Here is a 19,315-nt window from a genome sequence, read left to right on the forward strand (position 1 = left end):
GTTGCACAAAACACCCAATGAATGCACAAAAGCTAAATATTACACACTAATAATCTTATTCAGTAAGAAAATCAGTCCAATCAGACCAAAGGAGTGGTTTCCGGTTACATTTTTACCTTTCCTTAAAGAACATTCTACCTTTCCCTTTAGTTGATGTTTACACATTCCCCCAAATAAAGCCAAGGTTTGGCGAAAATGGTTAAAGCAAGCAGTATTTCATACTTCACATTAGGAAAGAACTTCATTTACTGAGTCCTGAGTTCAAGTTCACTCTTATACGCAGAGGAAGAATACCCAACACAGTGTAAGAATAGATTCTTGTTAAAAACTGATGATTGTGGTGAAGCATGAAAAGAGTCAGGGAGCTGTCCTATGGTGCTGGTGAGGGGTATGAAAGAATGTCAATGGCCTTACATTTGATCCTTTCCAATGGTTGGGGATGGGGGTGGCGATGAAACAGAGAGTCAGTGACCTTACTTAACCCTGTCCAACGGTGTTGAAGGTCGGGTGTGTGTGTGCTAGGGCGGCGGTGGGGGGGCACGAAACAAAGTGTTAGTGACCTTACAACTGACCCCGTCCAATGGTGATGGGGGAGGTTGTTCAAAGGTTTTGGGCCCAGGTGGTGACGAGGGGCGGGGGGCCACGAAACAGAGCCAGTGACCTAACAATCCTGTTTCCGTGGGACTGAGGGCGGGGTGCGGGGAGCCACGCAAGAGGTGGTGACGTCACAATTAATCCTGTCCAAGGGTGGGGGGCGAGCATGAAACAGGACCAGTGAGCGTACATTTCTGTCCAAAGGTGGTGGCAGCGGCGGAGGACACCCAACAGCCACTACAACTAAGTGGTAAACAGAACATGAAAATCCAAGTGTCAAGATGCAGCGAACACCCTGAACTTCAACAGTCAGCAGAACCAGGGAAGGCCTCCCGGAAGAGGTGCCTTCGGTTGAGAAGGGCCTTGAGCACCGCATAGGATCCGGTTCCGGGCGTGGCCTCCCGGCCTCCTCCCGGTCCCCCAGCACCTCGGCCGTGGAGGACCCAGCCGGGGTCGGGGCCGGGAACGACTGTACTTGCCAGGCCCAGCAGAGTCCCAGAAGTAACTGAGGGAGGCTCCGGCGCCGCGGGAACCCGGCAAAAGCAAGCCAGAGCAGCGGCGGCCAATCAGCGGCGGACGGTGCGGCCGCGCGCCCTTCGCGCCCCTCGCGCGCCGCGTACGTGCAGCGGCAGGCCCCGCCCCCTGGGCGGAGCCTAGGGAAGCCGCGGGCGGCCGTTAGCGGCCCGAGAGCTGCTGTTAACTGCGCTACTGCTGCTGCGGCGGCGGCTGCACCGGCGGCGCCGAGGCCGAGACCGAGGCCGGAGTGTGCGCCTGGCTAACGTGCCGGATCCGCGCGGCTCGGCGGCGCTGGCCCTTGCGGCCGCCTGGGCGTCTCGGCGGATCTGTGCACTACCTCAGCGAGGATGCGGCTGTTCCAGTGGCTGCTGAAGCAGCCGGTGCCCAAGCAGATCGAGCGCTACTCGCGCTTCTCGCCATCGCCGCTCTCCATCAAACAGTTCCTGGACTTCGGTGAGTGCAGGGCCACGGGCCCCCATGGCCCTGAGGCGCAGGGCGGCTGCCATCCCGGCCCGCCGCCTCGGGTCTCTGCAGCCTCGGGACAAAGTCCGTGGGAACTGCGGGCGGGGCTAGGGGATGCCCGGGGACTCTCCTCGGGGCTCAGATTTCGGGGCGCGGAGGGGCAGGGCCCGGCACTCTCATACCCAGCCGGGGCTTACGCGGCGGCACAGAAACCGCGTCCAAGAACCCTCAGCCCAGGCGGGACTCCCCAAACCTGCCATCGTTAGCTTCAAATCTACTTGACACAAACCTCACCACCCTTAAAACTTCAGAACGAAATGTGAGTGGCTTTTTCGTTTTTATTTTTAGATTTTTGTTTTTGTTGGGTAAGAGCTGTTTAGAAACATCTTGAGGTTGAATAAATTATGCAATGGCATTTTGTCCCTTTTCTGCTCTAAGGTGTTTTGCTGTGTGGCGGGAGTGGCAGGTCTCGAACTGTTGTATTCACCATGTTACGTTAAAGCAGTTAGAGGCCTGGACTGCAAACGCCTTAGAAGCTGGGAAAGAGCGGACGTGTGGGCTCCCAGCGTCAGAGCGGAGTCTAATACAACTTCGGCCTCGGTGCCAGCACCTTTCGTTGCTCCTCTGCTCGGGTGTCACACCCACATTTCCGCCCTGTCGGGTGGGCTGGTGGGCAGCTACCACGGATTGAGATGGGAAAACAGAAGACCCGGGCCCCCAACCTACCTGAGGCCTGGTTGAGATAGGAATAGATTCCACCATCTTCTGTTAACTGGATCATGTTTCCCCAGAGTGGTGCTGTTTCAACCAGGGGGCGAATACTGGCATTGCGGAGTGCGGGGGAGTTTGTTGTGAGACACCTAAAAGTAAAACAAAAGTGTGCACTCAGGTATCAGAATGGAACTCGGCATCCCTGAAGGAAAATTAAACCTCAAGCATGAGAGATGTTCTAAGTCGTCAAGGGAAAATTATGGGGCGTCTGTTCATTTAATGAATTTTATGTAAATGTCAAGAGATGGTGTCAGTTGGGCATAAAAATCTGAAGTGTAGAGTAGGTAGAACATTCCAGGAAGACCTAATATGCATACTTTAAAGAAAAAGTTGGAATAGGAAGAGAAGTAGGTTGAAGTTGAGGCCAAATTAAAATTCTGGAAACCCGGGCTGGCTGGTTAGCTCGGTTGGTTAGAGCCCAGCCTTAGAACACCAACCTCAGAGGTTTAGATCCCCCTGCTGGCCAGCTGCCCCCCAAAATAAATAAATAATTTCAGAAACCAATTTGCTGCAGAATGATGATGAATGTCAACGTTCACTGAGATGTTGGTCTTTGCATCTTAAAGTTCACTCCCAAAAGCTTTTCTGTGGTTTTACTTTACCATTTCTGGCCCTTGTGAGAATTTTAGAGATTTGACGCAGTTCCTGACTTAAGAGTTTAGAAAATGTTGCTGTTGCTATAAACAGATATGTTTTCCATCTCTAATTCATGATTTAGAGAAGATTTGAAAGGATCAACCTTTCATTAGGGGAAACTGAGAACGGTTAATTCACAACAAAAGGAACAAAGGGAATCCAGAAACTCCCAGTTCCTTCCACCCTCAAAGTTTAAGTGATAGCTCTAATAGTGTGGCTGAAATTTCGGTTAATTTATTTCTATGGCAGCTAGAGTCCACCCATGTTAATAGGTGTCTTGGCAAGGGTGTTACTTGAGTAGTAAAACCACAGTGGGGGATAATGTTATCGTGGAAAACCTATGGGGCCATTATCTGAAACAAATGTTCCAACTCTGGCTCTGCCACTAACTGAGAGTGTGGCCTTAGCTAAGTGACCAAACCTCACTTGGGGTTCATTTTCCTCGTTAATAAAACTTATGGATTGTATCAAGTAATCTCTAAAGTGATTTCAAAGGAAAGGAATGAGATTTTTAAAAGAAAGTTACCAAATCTTTCGATAGATATTTCCCATAAGTTTTCTGACGTTTTTAGAGGGAGTGGAGGGATTCACTCATCTAGGACAATGAGAGAAGCATAATAATTTGTCTTTTTTTATAAGGAAGCACACAGAAGAGCTATATATAATTTTCGTGGAATTTGCTAGAAACTACAAGCCTAGTTTGTAACACCCAGAGATGAATCAGGTGGCAATCAGCCTACCTTTAATGACATGACAATTAAGAGAAGGTAGTTATCTCATAAAGGCCATCTCTGTTTCTACTTTTCTCTTAGTTCTGTCTCTTGATAGAAGTTCTACTAGGGTACTTCAAAAAGTTCATGGAAAACTAGAATTAAAAGATAATATGAATCTTTCCATGAACTTTTTGAAGTTCCTTTGTATTGTGCCAAGTGATGTGGAACTTTGAGAATTTAGAATGGGTGGGAGGAGGGAGAGGAGTAAAGGGGAGATTGGAGAACTGCAGGGGAGGGCCAACTCAAATGCTTAGAGGACCAGCTGGGGAGCAGCAGATGAGTGAATGAAGCCAACCAGGCAGGGACTGTGGCAAACTCCTGGTATATGGCTGGCTTCACAAGGGGCAGCCGGTTGGCACCAGTTCAGTATATTTTAAAAGACCTTTGGCACAAACAAGACAGATGGATGGACCATGTTGGCCCACAGGCTGCCAGTTTGTGAACCTTATGCCTTTGTCCCTGGGTACTTTACAAATGGGACTCAAGTTTTGACTAGACAAGAGATCAGAGAAATGATGCATACAGAATTTTGTTTACAGTATTTGTTACAACCTTGTCAACAAATAAATTATAGTTTCTATGGCCACTGAAATAGCTTTCTTATGCTAATGTACCCCACATTAGTAAATAAGGAGATTACAGCATTTCCTGTGTTTTAAGAGTGAAGACTAAAACTGATTGTTACATCAGAAACAGTGATTTTATTTTAAAGCAGGGGTTTGCAACCTCAGCACTCTTGACGTTTTAGGCCAGACAGTTGTGGGGGCTGTCCTGTGTATTGTGGGAGGTTTAGCCACATCCCTGGCTTCTACCCATTAGATGCCAGTTGCACACACCCTACCCCAAGTTATGACAACCAAACATGGCATTGCCATGTGTCCTGGGGTTCTCTTTGCTGAGAACCACTGTTGTAAAGCATTTAGATTAGTGGTTTTCAGGCCAGCACCTCATACCCTGGATTTCTGATGAAAATGGTCTGGGGGTGGGGTGCAGGGCACTGGTATTTTTTAGTAGAGCCCCAAGTTGTCCTAAAACATAACCAATGTTAAGAACCATTAATTAGATGATCTTCTGTCCGATCTAGTGTGCCCCTTTCATCTGTGTGCAGTATTTCTCTATGCCCTTTAAAATAAAACTTTCTTGAACTCAGACTTTACTTGAAATATTGCCTGCCACACACTTAACAAGTGTAGCACGAATAACAATTGTTCTAAATGGATTATTAGTTTATAATGGCAATAGTACATTCCAAGGGGTGGGATTTTTTTTTAATGAGTTTTCTTCTTGGCTCAAGGTTATAGTCACATAGTTCCAAATACTAAAGGTGCAAAAAGACATAGGCAGAAAAGCCTGCTTCCTACTTCTGTCCACTAGCCTCCCCTTTTTTGTATCAATGACAGTTTATACCTTTGTCTGGACCTTGTTTTTTAAACTTAGTACCTTAGAGAGCTTTCCATATCTGTACCTGCAGAACTTCCTTTTTCTTTTTTATGGCTTCTGAGAATTTGGTTATATGGGTGTATAATTTATTAGGCAATTCTCTATTGATGGCTAGAATATTGTTTCCAGTCTTTGCAATGACAACCAGTGCTACAGTGAATTATTGTGTACATGGTAATTTCATGTATGTCTTGAGTGTATATATAGGACAAATTCCTAAACAAGGGATTGCTACATCAGCAAGCAATTTTGATGAACATTGTCAACTTCACTTCATAGAAATTGTCTGTTTACCCTCTCACTAGAAGTTTCTGGGAGTACTTATTTTCCTACACTTTCACCACATTGTTGTCAAACTTTTGATGGGTAAAAAAATGTTATCTAGATACAATTTTTTTCTCCTTGAATAGACATTTATTTTAGCTATTTATTATGGAAGATTTTAAACTTATACAGAGTGGAAAGAATAGTATGATGAACTCCCTGAGTTCATTATGTTGATATCCATGTACTATTTGTCTGTAGATGTTGTGTGTATGTGTGATCTATTAGATTTTCTTATCAAAGTCATGCTTGTTTCAGAAAGATATTTTTTTTCTTATTCTATGTTAAGACCAGTTTATCTTTTGAATGATCTATTCTTTAAAGATTTGGTAGAATCCCCATATGAAACCTTTTAAGCCTAGAGTGTTTGGGAGATTATTGCTCTTTGACAACTTTATTCTGTGGTATTAATCAGTATAGATTTTCTATCTCTTCTAGAGTCTGTTTTTATATATTTTTCTAGAAAATTATCCTAGTCATCGAGATTTTTAAGTCAATTTGGATAGCTGAGATAGTAGTCTCTTAAAAGTATTAATTTTCCCTGTGGCTGTTTCCCCTTTCTTTCTTACTTTTGTATTTGTTCTCCCTGTCTCCCCCTTTCTTGATTCGGTTAGCTGATGGTTTATTTGGTTGGATTTATCTGTTTTATGACTTTTGTTTTCTTTTGTTGGTCTCCACAGGCTTATTTTGTTCTTTTTTCTTTTTTAATTGGATGCTTAGTTTCTTTTCTGTTTTGTTGTTTATTTCAATATATAAAGCTATAGTTATCCCTCTGAGCACTGCTTTAGCAGCTGATGTGTGTATTTGATCCTTTTCCTCCCAGCTCTTCTGCATCTTCAAATTTTTATTCTTCTGTGGACTAAGAGTTGTTTGAGGGAGTTTTAAAATTTCCATTGTAGGTGCAGTCTGTATTTTAATTTTATTTATATTTAGTTTTGTTGCATTGTGATCAGAGAATGTTGTCTGAATTCTCTAATTTATTGACGTTTACTTTATAGCCCAGTATACAGTCATTTCCTGCGAATGTTCCTTTGGCAGCAAAAAAAAAAGGTTGTGCTCTCTTCTTAGGTTACAGAGTTTGATACATCAGATCTACTGTGTTAATTGTGTTATTTAGGTTTTGTATACCTTTACTTTTTTTGATCCACTTACTTTGTCATGGATCAAACATGACAGAAGTTAGTCTCTTAATAATATGATTCTATTTCTCCACGTATCTCCTATAGTTTTTGTTTTATGACTGTTAATGTTATGTTTGCTTATTAACTGCCATGTCCTCATTGTGAGATGTACCCTTTAACATCACAGAGTGCTGCTCTTTTACTAATTGAATACTTTGGGGCCTGTATTCAACTTTATTTGACATTGAGATCTCTAGTTCCCTATTTTCTTTTTTATGTTTCCTTGTATAGCATTGCCATCCTTTTATTTTCAATCTTTCTGAATTACTTTGCTTTAAATGTATTTCTAGCGTAAGGTTGGGTTTTGCTTTGTGAATCGGCCTTTTTCTTTTATGTGCTAAGTTTAACCTATTTGTACTTACTGATATGGCAAATTTGTCATCTGTAATAAAAAGCACCTGTAATTTTCTTTTGCTCTCTGTTTTTAATACCTTAATTTTTTCTACCGTGTTTTATATTTTCTTTGCTTTGCTTTACCATCTTTATTTGAATAAATAATTAGGTTTAAAGTTTTGGTTCCAGTGGTTATCTTTATAATTATTGCTTTATCTCTTTAGACCTTTTTGTCTGGTATGGTCACCGCCTGCCAGCCATATGAGCCTCTTGAGCCCTTGAAATGTGGATAGTGTGACTGAGAAGCAGAATTGACTTAATTTAAACTTAAAATGGATATTGATTTAGTTGTATATGTCAGTCTACGTTGTAAACTGTAAATTTTATGAAATCTGATAACAGGTCAATTACTTCTGATAGAAATTTAGCTTCTGAATTGAGATGTGCTGTAAATATAAAATACACACTGGATTTCAAAGACTTAATATAAAAAATAGCAAAATATCTCAATACATTTTATATTGATTACATGTTGAAATGATAATATTTTGGATATGTTGTGTTAAATATTATCAAAAATTTCATCTGTTTCTTTTTATGGTAATGTGGCTACTAGGAAATTTAAAATTATATATGTAACATTGTATTTCTATTGGACATTATTTTCAGATAGTATATGTTAATTCCTTATTAGGAGCAATGGAAAAATCACGTTTTAATGTTCAGAATAAACATTAAGTAATTTTATTTCTTAATATAACTTTTACATGTCTTGTTCCTTTTTTCTTTTTTTGTAAATCTCTCTGGATTTTTGAACCAATTTAATGTCTTTGGATGACAATGTTATTGTGGCTGCTTGTTATATTTGCACAAGTTTGAGTTATCTTTCCCTTAAGTAGTTGCTATGAATTAAAAGTTCTCTTAGTGATATAAGAAAAAGAGAACTTGGACTATTATGACATAAATTAAAGATAGAACCTTCTGAATGTTGAATGAGTTGGTAGGAAATGATTCACATTTTCATCTGGACTTGCTTTTCATCTTTCAGTCTCACCCTATATACTTCTGGTTCCCTCATTAACCACTCTTATCCGCTCCCTGTGGACTTACTTCCCATTTGTTTTATTTCCCAGTTGCTTTTGCACAGCCCCACTTGTATTAAAGGCTCCTGCCTCCTTTTATTTTATTTTATCCTCTTTGTAATCTCTCATGGCTTCCTCCACCTAGTTTGCTCTGCACAGAGAGGGAGCTCCATAAAAGGCAGTTACTGATGGCATGCCTGACTCCATGTAGAAGTTGTTAAGCATCATGTCACTTTAATTTAGTCAGTTGGTATAGAAGTTTAAATTTCCATAGCATCCTCACATTTAAATATAGCATCTCCCAAATAAAACCACCAGAAAGCAGGTTGTCTGACAACCTTCCTTGCATAGAACCTCACATTTTCATTTCTACCATATCACACTGGCTCTGTGAACCTCGGAAGCCCGTAGCTATTAGAAGGTAGCAGCCCTTGTTTCCCAGTTCTTACTATTCTTGAGGGTTAAGGGCCCAGCCACTTTCTGTTTTCCTTTAGAAAGTATTTTAAGATTCTGGTACCCACTGAGAAATTGACTTTGGTTCCAAATGACTGCTCTTCGCAAAGTCGGTTTTTTAAATCATTTTGCTCCTTTGAAGCCTGATTACCACCAGGGAGAACAGTGATTTTGTTCCTGGAGAAGATGAAAAGTTCTCTGTTTTTTTAAAAAAATTATATTAGGAAAAGAGAAAAATGATCTCGTTCTGCTTCCGAGTGTGTTCATTTTGTACCTTTACATATGTACGTGACAGACCTTTTCTGTAAGCAGTAAGGTTTTTCTACTATGAGGTGTTGCCAAGAATTAGACCAACCTGTTTGGAGACAGAAGCCAGCTCTTCAGAATTAAAGGGGAAAAGAACAGTTTAGTTTAGAATAAAGATATCTAACTTGGCTTACTGCATCTTGATCAGTATTTAAATTTAAAGAAAAAAATTGGCTTTTTGGATCTTTAAGGTCTGATAGGGCTGCATTTCAGTATAATCTGGTTTCTCAGGCTCTGGGGCAGCTCTGAGGTACCGAAGTCGCAGCTCTTGCTTCATTGTCTTTGCAGCACTTGAGTATGTTTTGTAGCTGCACTTACTGACCTATTGATGGCAAGTGGTTTCCTCCTATTAAGCTTTTGGGAAATTGATCAGACTGTTGGCGGGATTTGGGGAACCTTGGTTTTGCTATTGGATGGATCAGCAAATATCTCCGCTTTTCCTTTTCCTTTATATTGTATGGGCATTCAGTTATTTTACTTCCTGGGTAATCTGATTTCAGAGTTGGGCAATTCCTTTCATTTTAGGAATACCCTGGTCTAAAATAGAATGCTGAACTACAGCCCAAGGGCTGGCCACCATTTTTTTTTCTTTTTTAAATTAATAGACTGTATTTTAAGAGCAGTTTTAGGTTCCCAGCAAAACTGAGCAGAAGTAGAGTTCTCACATACTAGCCCCCCCCGCCCAACAGCCTCTACTGCCATCAACATTCTGCACCAGTGTGGGACATTTATTAGAACTGATGAACCAACATTGACCGATCATTATCACCTAAAGTCCATAGTTTATATTAGGGCTCATTCTTTGTATTGTAGTCTCTGTGGGTTTTTACAACATCTGTTTTGTAAATAAAGTTTTACTGGAACACAGCCATGCCCATTCATTACATATTGTCTGTGGCTTCTGTCCCTCCACAACACCATAGTTGAATAGTTGCCAGAGACTGTATGGCCCACAGAGCCAAAAAAGTTTACTATCTGGTCTTTTACAGAAAGTTTGCTGACCCTTGGTCTAAGATAATTCAGTTCCCTGTTGAAAGAACTGAGCAGTGATTGCTCTTAATTTGCGTTTAAGTGGTAAAGCTCTGTTTCTCCTGTATGCTAGTAACACTAAACCTTGGCTATCTGGAGTATGACTTCTGGGGTAGCTAAGACTTTTCCAAGCAATCCGGTGGTTTACCTATAGGGATCTGCCTGAGTGTAATTACCATGTGAAAGGCTTAGAGGGATATCATAGCTTTAATTTACAGGACTGTTGGAAAGTTGAAGTGTACCAGTTTCTCCACAGCCCTGCCAAAATGAGGTTTTATGATTTTAATTGTATAATAGGTAACATAGGAACTAAAAGGTTTTTCTTCCCTGCTTGGGTTTATTGTCTGCATTTTGTTGTGTGTAAAGTGCCCTTTACCATTTAGTAACTGGAATCTGGAGTTTTAATCTTTTGCATGAATTTCTTGTGTATACTTGGCACAGTAAGCTATTGTGCTGTGTAAGTATGATTTCCCCACTGTGTTCCCTTCTTTGGTAAAGTAATTATCAAAGTATAACATTAAAGACATTTGGAAAGAATATCACCTGTAATTCTGCATCCTTTTTTTGTGACAGCCCTTTCAGCTTTTGCCCGTATATGAAGGTACTCCAAAAAGTTCATGGAAAAATAGAAGTGAGAGAAAATACGGATTTGTCCATGAGCTTTTTAAAGTACCCTTGTATTTACTTCTGTTAACAGTGTATGTTGGTTTCCTTTTTATTTAGTGTAGTCTGAGCTTTTATATACTCAATATCACCTATATCATTTATAGTGTTTTATCATGGCCAGATCTGTCACCTACCGTAGAATTTGTAAATTGTTATTAAATCTCTGTGGAATTCATTGCCATTTCTGATGAGACTTTTGTAGTCAACTCACTTTTGCTCTGTTCTACTGTCCAGTTGCACAAAAATTAAGACCTCATATCTTTCTCTGTTACTGTTTCTGTTTTATCATATACTGAGCTCACCAGAGTAGTTTACAGTCATGGATTCTATTCAACAGGACAACTTTTCTCATTTTAACTAAATATCACATGTTAACTTTTGTAATTTATGTTGAAATTTGGTGAAGGCAGTTCCTTATTTATTATCTTAAATTTTAAAAAATTCTTGCTTTTCTTGCCCACATATTCTTCTTGATAAGTAGCACATTATCAAAAATGTGCTAAGAGGACTATGGGTGTGTTACCTGATATTCCTAGGCTTTCCACCTTTGTTGTGTAAGCTTGTATTGAAACTAGCATTTAAGCATGTCCAGTTAGCCCCTTTCACTTTTATGATGGGGGGGCTAGTTTAACCTCCATACTTCCCTTTGTGGCAGAGCTGGGTTTGATTGTGACCCACAGTGGGTGTCCTTTATATCCCTCAAGGAGAATCCTGCTCCTAGTCATTGTCTCATCTTAACTCTGAGATTATACCTTCTGCCATAACGGACGGCATAAAAATTATAGTAATCTATTACATTTACAAAGGTCAATATCCTCTAATTGAATACTTGGGGTTCTAACTCAGTGGTATATTGTTTCCCTAAGGGTTCACCCAAAGCAGTTGTGATTATTTTCATTCTTAGACGATCTGTGATTCTGCTCAACCATTTGAGTTGTGCCAGTGTTACTTTCTCTCTTACTGGGGCATGGAGGTCAGTATATAATAGTCTCACTGTTGGGAATAAATTATTATCTCGCTAACATTTTCCCACAGCATGAAGTGAAATATTTTCCCATGTGCTGTTGGCCAGAAAACAGTAGGACCTTTTGAAATTTGTAATATACATATCTTTTCCCAACAATTTTGTTATATTTTCATAGACTGGAGCATACTCAGGCTTCTGTTTGAGCTTTTTCTTAGATCTGTTCTAGTAGAGTACAATGTTTCTGTAAGCTTGGTAGCAGATATTTGTTAATACCTGATTGTGGACTTCGTATAAGTTTGGTTACTTTCTCCTTCTGATTCTGTGGTTAAATAGAAAGCAAAGTGGTCATTGCTATAAGAAATGAAAGGTGGTGGATAAATGGACTTAAAAGATAATATGAATCTTTCCATGAATTTTTTGAAGACCCCTTGTATATTTCTGTTGTGGTTATATAATGTGCTCACATGAACACTTTATTTGTTATTAACCCTTTTGGGAGGAAGCTGCTTGCCTCCCAGTGAGTCTCCTGTTCTCTAAAATCTGCCCTTCATGGATGCTGTACCACTTCTTTGACCCGAGCTTGGCTTCAGTGAAGCTGTTTGAGAAGGAAATTAAAATGGACTTCATATGGCACCTGAAAAGATTCAATAGATTCAGTTAGCGTTTACTGAGTACTTACCAACACTTCGTATAAAATATGGTATCATTTAATCCTCACAACAGCCATGACCATTTTATAAATTAGGAAACTGAACCGAGCAGATAAGAAAATTACACATACAGTAGGTGGTAGAGCCAGGTGTCTGCCAACCTATTTGTCTTACCACCCCTTTATAGCTGAGGAAGTAGGTGATGGATTGGGCACAATATGTGAACACGACAAACTGGAGGAAAAGGCCATCAAGTGCATCATCACTGCTTATCAAGCATTACCACGTCCTGAAGTATGGCCATTTCCTTCATACTTCAGGGAAAAAAGAAAGGGAAAAAAGAGAGTTGGGAATGCTGGAAAGTCTCTTACAGACTATGAAGATGTTTGTGGTCTGTTTCCTAAGAGGCTGAAACAAAACTCAAAAATGAAAATAAAGAATAAAAATATGTGGGTAGAGTTCCAGTCAAGATGACGGAAGAGACAGTCCCCAGCATCACTCTCTCCCACAAATCAACCAATTTACAACTATAAAAATGTAACATCAGCCAAGCTGGGCCACTGGAACTCAGGGGAAGAGGAAGAGAGACCTACGGAGTTCACAAAGGCAGGAGAAACAAGGATGAGAGAAAGAAAAAACTGCTTGGAGAGTTTCAGGCCGCGGCCGCTTTAAGGCTGGAACTACTGAGCACATGGAGCAGAAGCCGGCAGAAGCCGCAGCTGTGCCCTTCAGATGGAGTTGCTTGGTGGCTGCAGGGGAGAAGAGGGCCTCGGTGGCCTCCGGGACAGCAAGACCACTAATAGGGTTCCCATGGGCCCACGTAGTAGTGAGGAGCTAGAATAGTTGAAAAAGGGGAGCCATTCAGCAGCCAGTGAGTCATTTCAAGGGACCAGCGCAGTGCCTGTCCTGTGGGAAATGTTTGGAGCATGGGTGGTGGGGAAGATGGGCCCACTGGGAGAACACTGGGACACAGCAAGCACAGCCGATTCTCCCCCCAGTCAGCACAGGATCAGTCAGAGGAGACTGGTTGGGAATGCAGAATTGCATGGGGTGCCGTTTGATGAAAAGACTCAGGCCCAGATCAGAGTTTCTACACAGTTTAGGTGCAGTGGGTCTCTGGAGAGCTGGAAGTACCTATAAGGTCAGCCATTAAACCCTGAGCTGCACAAAAAGTCTTCCCTAGGGAAACAGCAGCAAAGCAGCAATTTAGCTCAACCACAGAGCTCAAGTACTGGTTCCCACAGGAAGTTCCCCCATTTTAGAAGTAAGCAAAGGACAAAAAATTACTTCTGGCCCAGGCACACCACCAGTGCCTTGGGGCCTGCCAGGAGACCTGAGGTATGGAGCCAGGGACCGGACCCCCCTCCTCAAACCAGGCACAGCGCAAGTGCCTTGGGCATTCACTCGGGTGCCCAGGGCATCGAGCCAGGGACCGGACCCCCTGCCCACATCCAGGCACACTGCCAGCACCTCAGGGCCCCGCCTTGGGGCACAGGGTATGGAGCTGTGGACTGGACCCCCTGCCCACATCCAGGCACACCGCCAGCACCTTAGGGCCGTGCCCAGGGTATGGAGCTAGGGACCAGACCCCCACCCACATCTAGGCACACTGCCAGAACCTCAGGGACCTGCCCAGGAGCCCGGGGTCTGGAGTCAGGGGCCGAACCCCTCTCCTATAACCAGGCACACTGCCAGTGCCTCAGGGACCTGCCTGGAGCATCGAGCCAAGGACCAGACCCCCCGCCCATAACCAGGCATACCACCAGCACCGAGGATCATGCCAAAAGCATCACCTCCATGTGGGTGGCCCACCACAGCCACCACAGTAACCATGGCTGACACGAAAATGGCTAGACATCACAACCACCACGCAGATGGTCCACCAGCCACTGGAGTGCATTGACACAAGGAGAGTCACCAGCATAGACCAAAGAAAAGAAGAGGATATCTCTCTCCACAAAGCCCATTCCAGAGTGACAGAAGAAGCAGCTGCTCTATGATAATATTGGGGGACCTGAACACACCTTTCAGCATTGGACAGATCATCTAGGCAACAAATCAACAGAGTAACCATTACTCTTTCAGAAGGAGAGAAGAAATCTAGGGTTATCAGTGGTGGGAGGGGGAGGGAGGGGGGATGGGGAGAGATTGGACAAGGGGCATAAAGAATAAGTAAAATTTGTAACAATATATATACATACTAATAATACTGATTTGATCCACATATGTCAACATCAAATCCCCAAAATATGTATAATCAATTATGATTCAATAAAAAAAGAAAAAAAAAAGGATAAAAAAGAATTCAGCAAAAGTTTTTAAAAAAGTAATATTTTGCTTCAGCAAAATATTAATGATTATTATATCTTGGTGAGGGAAATATGGGGGTTCGTTATGCTTTTCTCTCTTCTTTTTTGTATAATTGAAAGTTTTTATAATAAAAACTAAAATGAAAAAGAAAAAAAAATATGTGGGTAAATGGAAAAATTTTGGATGCTTAATAGCCACTGTGTGAGCCCGAGGAGTCCTTTGATTTGCATTTCCTCATTGCATTGTCTGTGATAAGATGCTAGTTGGTGGCTCTCAGTCTTGGTTCCTCATGAGAATCATCTAGGGAGCTCCTAAAACTAGTGATGCCTACCCCTCACGTAAACCAGTTAAACCAGTCTCTGGGGATAGGGTTTAGGTGCTGGTAACTTTGAGTTACCCAGGTGATTGGAATGTGCTTCCAGATTTCAGAATCACAGTGGTAGATCTGGTAAAATTTTTGATCAAGCCCAAGAGCTGTGAACCACTTTAGGGGACAGAGTCTGTGAGATGCTGGAGGTTAACACTTAAGTAGTTCTGGTGTCCATCAGTATTAGTTGAACATTCTGGATTTGGAATGAAATGGAAACTGAAAAGCAATAGGAAACTGCCAAGGCATAGTCACTGCCTTTAAGGAGCTCAAAATGAGAAGCGGGGACAAATACATAAATATATATGCTAGCCAAAATTTGTGAATCCTATGAATTTGTGGTATCTTTTTTGCTGTCCCTACCTTTCCCTTAAAGTTTTTGAAATAGAGGTGGTTTCTAGGAATGTGTGAGGTGTTAACCCATTTGTCCTTTATCCAAAGTGTTGTCAGAGGCTTTCTGGATGGAGAACCCAAAGAGAAGGACAAATATAAACGTTTGCACTTTTTTTTCTTGATTTCTATCTCCTTTCCTTGGCTGTTTACTCCTAACACTGCACTCTAGAGTTGTCCCAGAATTTACATTAGTAGGCAAGATTGATGCAGGATAATAACTGTAAAGTATAGAGACCCAAACCAAAATCTTATCCTCTTAGATTCATTCAGTGGGAGCTTGAATTTAGAGATCATCTCTAACCTCCCCCATTTTACACATAAGAAAGTAGAAGCCCTGAGTAATGAAGAGACTGTCCCAATCATCAGCTAGTTGTTGATATCTTGACCATGTCTCTGTAAGGGAACCAGAAATTATTCTTTCCAGGAGGCCAAGGAAACTTACATTTGTGTACCACTCTCTGCCAGACACAATAGTAGGCGGATTTAGCTGTAATTCAACATTCAAAGGAAGTTTCCATTTCTTAGATGAAGAAGCTAAAGCTTAGAGATGGTTTAAGTCTCTTACCTAAGAAAAGTTAGGGGCAAAACCAAGCCTATGCTCTTTTCAGTTCAACATAATATACCATTGTCCTCAATGCAATTTTTATAGCAAACATAGTCTCTATTGCTAATGCTGAGATTTTGTCTACATTTGTCCTGTTACACAATCAGGAAATAGCATAATCTAATGCTCACCATACTAGGGTATTTTTAGAAGTTCTTGGAAAAATAGAATTAAAATATGAATCTTCCCATGAACTTTTCGAAGACCCCTCTTATTGAATGTTACTGCCACTGTATTATCGCCTTCCTGACTCCCTTTTGGATCTTCTTCTCCTAACTTTAAGGATTTGAATACCCTTAATCAAATATATAGAATGAGGTTGATCTATAAGAGGAAACGCCATTACTAGCAAATGTTATTTTGAACCCCTGAATTTTATTTGCTATGGTAAATTTGCACCCGAAATTGCTAGGTGTTTTAATTTTCAGTTGCAATCAGAAAATAGTTATTGAAAATTTACAGTGTGTCAGGTATTGTGCTAATGGACTCTTCCATTTTCTGAAGACTCTTAGACCCACAAGACATAGAACTCAGAGATTAGGGCAATGGCACAGAGGTTGCCCAAGCAGAGGGTGCAGCTTCTGGACCCACAGTGAAATCCATTCACAGCTTGCTTTGACTTTATCTGGTATACAGAGGTGCAGGTTTCTCACTAGTCTGTTTATGTAGATATATGTTTCAAAAGAGCAAACAAACAGGATTTCTAAAGAGAAAGGGTCAAGGGACTACTAGATGTTACTAATTTTCCCTCAGCACAGACAGGTGGCCCTTCAGAGAAGGATTCAGTAACCCTCGCCTACCTTAATTAAGAACCCTGTCACAACCACCTCGTATACCCCGTTCCTATCAGAAGAATAAAATCATTACAAAGGGTACCATGGATGTCAGACCCCATTAGGAAGATCTGCATGTAGTAGCATGTTTTGTATGAGTTTTTTTGTATTTTTTAAAAAATAGAATGGCTCTGGTTATAGGAAGACTTTTTTTTAGAAGACTGCCTTTTTGCTTTAAAACATCCTTTTTAATGACTGCATATTTCCCCATGTAAATATACAGTATTGTAATTTACTACTCTCTTATTGTTGTATATTTAGGTTGTTTTCAATGCCCTCTGCCCCAAACCCTTTATTTGGAAAACTTTCAGACCTTAAAAAAAGTTGCGAGAATACAAGTGAACAGCCATGTCTAGCACCTAGTTTCACCAGTTCCTTTGCCATATTTGCTTTATCTCTTCTCTCTCCATCCATCATTGTCGCTGTCTCCCTCTGTCTCACACACATATGCTTTTTTTGCTGAACCATTTGAGAATAAGTTACAGACATCATGCCTCTTCACCCCAGATACTTATGTATATATGTCTTAAGTATAAGAATATTCTCCTAATAACCGTGATACAGTCATCACACTTGGGGAATCTATCATTGATATAATAATAAAATTGAATATTCAAATTTCTCTTAATGGCCACCAGCTTCTGTGTGGGACAACTAAGGTCTGGACCACACTCAGAAGGCATTGTGGCTGAGGAGGCTGCTGAGCAAGGTTTAGAGGAGCCTAGAAGGGGCTCCCGCCTCAGCAGTGCAATAGACTCACTCCTCCTAAAGCCCCACAGGGTTCCCAGTTAATCTTCAAGCTGCTTAACTCTCAAATCTGGCTGAACAACCAAAGATCACCAGACATCCAAGGGAAGTCTACAGTGAGAAAGAGAGAAACTGAGACAAACAAATGGACAAGCATTGACTCCAGAAGAAACAAATCCAGGCAATAGAGGTGTGCTTTAAAATATAATTTGAGCAATAAATCATCTACAGCTCCTTGTTAACATCTTAGGGCAGATCACATTTTCCAAGGTAGCCCATGAGAATGCTTTTCTCCAGCATGACCTTGGCACCTTTCTGTCGAGAGGGGGACTGTAATTCCCTTCCCCTTAAGTCTGGAGATCTTCTGGCTGCTTAGACCACTTGTGTATGGCAGAAGTGGGCCACCTGTGTGACTCCTGAGGCTGGGTCATAAAAGGTTACTGAAACCATGTAAGGGGCCGGCCCGTGGCTCACTCGGGAGAGTGCGGTGCTAATAACACCAAGGCCCCGGGTTCGGATCCCATATACGGATGGCCGGTTCGCTCACTGGGTGAGCGTGGTGCTGACCACACCAAGTCAAGGGTTAAGATCCCCTTACCGGTCATCTTTAAAAAAAAAAAAAAAAAAAAAAAAAAAAAAGAAACCATGTAAGAATCCAACTAGCCTCAGGCTGCCATGTTGTGAGGAAGCCCATGGAGAGGCCACCCGAAGGTGCTTGGGTAGGCAATTCTAGTCAGCAAGTAATCTGGCCCAAGTATCCACTTGTGAATGAAGGAGCCTTTGGATGCTTCCAGCCCCAATATCTAGTCACCTCCCAGCCTTTGAGTTCCCAGCTGAAGCCCGGGACAAGCCACCCTCTGTGTTCTGTCTGAATTCCTGACTCACAGCTTCTGGGAGCATAATAAAATAGACATTGAGCTGAAAGAAGTAGTGCAATATCTGGATATTATTGGGACATTGAATTTGATAGGGATTAAAATGTGTGAATGCCCCAGTCTTTGGCTCTGAAGTATCTGGCTAACTTTCATTAATAATAACCAAAGCATGGTCTGGCCTAGAGTGGAGGTAGCCCCAAGTTTGGCAGACCCCAGATTGGCTACTATCTTGATCTCTTCTTAAATTCAGGAATAAGTTTTCCCAAACAAAAGAAAACTGTTAAACTTCTCAGGCAGTGAAATACTACTTCTGGGCATGAAGTAAAACAAACAGTTTGAAAGTATAAATGAAGTTTTAAAAAAGTGATTCTTTTGAAGGACATTCACAATCATTTGGTAGCTCTCCACTCACACTTCAGCTTGTTTATTTTGAAGGACTATTCAATTAATCATTGTTTAGATCTGGTAAATCTACAATTACTTATGATTCTAAAATTCAGGATTTTCAAAAGATTAAAATCTTATAAATACAACTGAAGAAAAAAAGTCAAAGAGCTACCCCTAAAATAATATTTTCTCAGTTATATTTTTCCCATTTTAACATGGTTAATGGGAAAATACATTGCAAACTCAAATAATATTAAGAAGCAGCAGCATTATCAGAATGAGCTGGCTCATTCTGTTGGTTTTTGGTGCCTTGCTAGTAATTTTTCTATTTATTGCTCTCTTTCTCTGCTCACTTATCCCATTAGTGCCCCCCACCAAGTGTTAAAACTGAAAGATGTGGACAAAGATAGCTTTCAAGTAATGCAGCCAGAGGAGACTCTACATTTTAGGGGGCATTGTCTCTGTTGATGGAAGAAAGCACAAAATACGTGGGAATTAAAAGATAATATGAATGTTTCCGCAAACTTTTTGAAGTAGCCTCGCATGTCCTCAGCCGTCTGCTTTAATTATAAGATACTTATTGTCAGGTGACTTCATTAACTGAAGAAGTAATCAT

General features: G+C 41.3%; 1 protein-coding gene across 1 annotated transcript in view; it reads left to right on the forward strand.

Moving 5' to 3' along the window:
• Positions 1–1,245: 1,245 nt before the first annotated feature.
• Positions 1,246–19,315, forward strand: part of PDK3 (pyruvate dehydrogenase kinase 3) — a 62,167-nt gene continuing 44,097 nt past the window's right edge. The window contains exon 1 of the mRNA XM_063083592.1: positions 1,246–1,563. Coding sequence (XP_062939662.1) covers positions 1,458–1,563 — 106 coding nt within the window. The 5' untranslated portion in view covers positions 1,246–1,457. The remainder of the gene's footprint in view (positions 1,564–19,315) is intronic.

This window comes from Cynocephalus volans, chromosome X (assembly GCF_027409185.1).
Source record: "Cynocephalus volans isolate mCynVol1 chromosome X, mCynVol1.pri, whole genome shotgun sequence".
In the NCBI taxonomy this organism is placed as follows: Eukaryota; Metazoa; Chordata; class Mammalia; order Dermoptera; family Cynocephalidae; genus Cynocephalus; species Cynocephalus volans.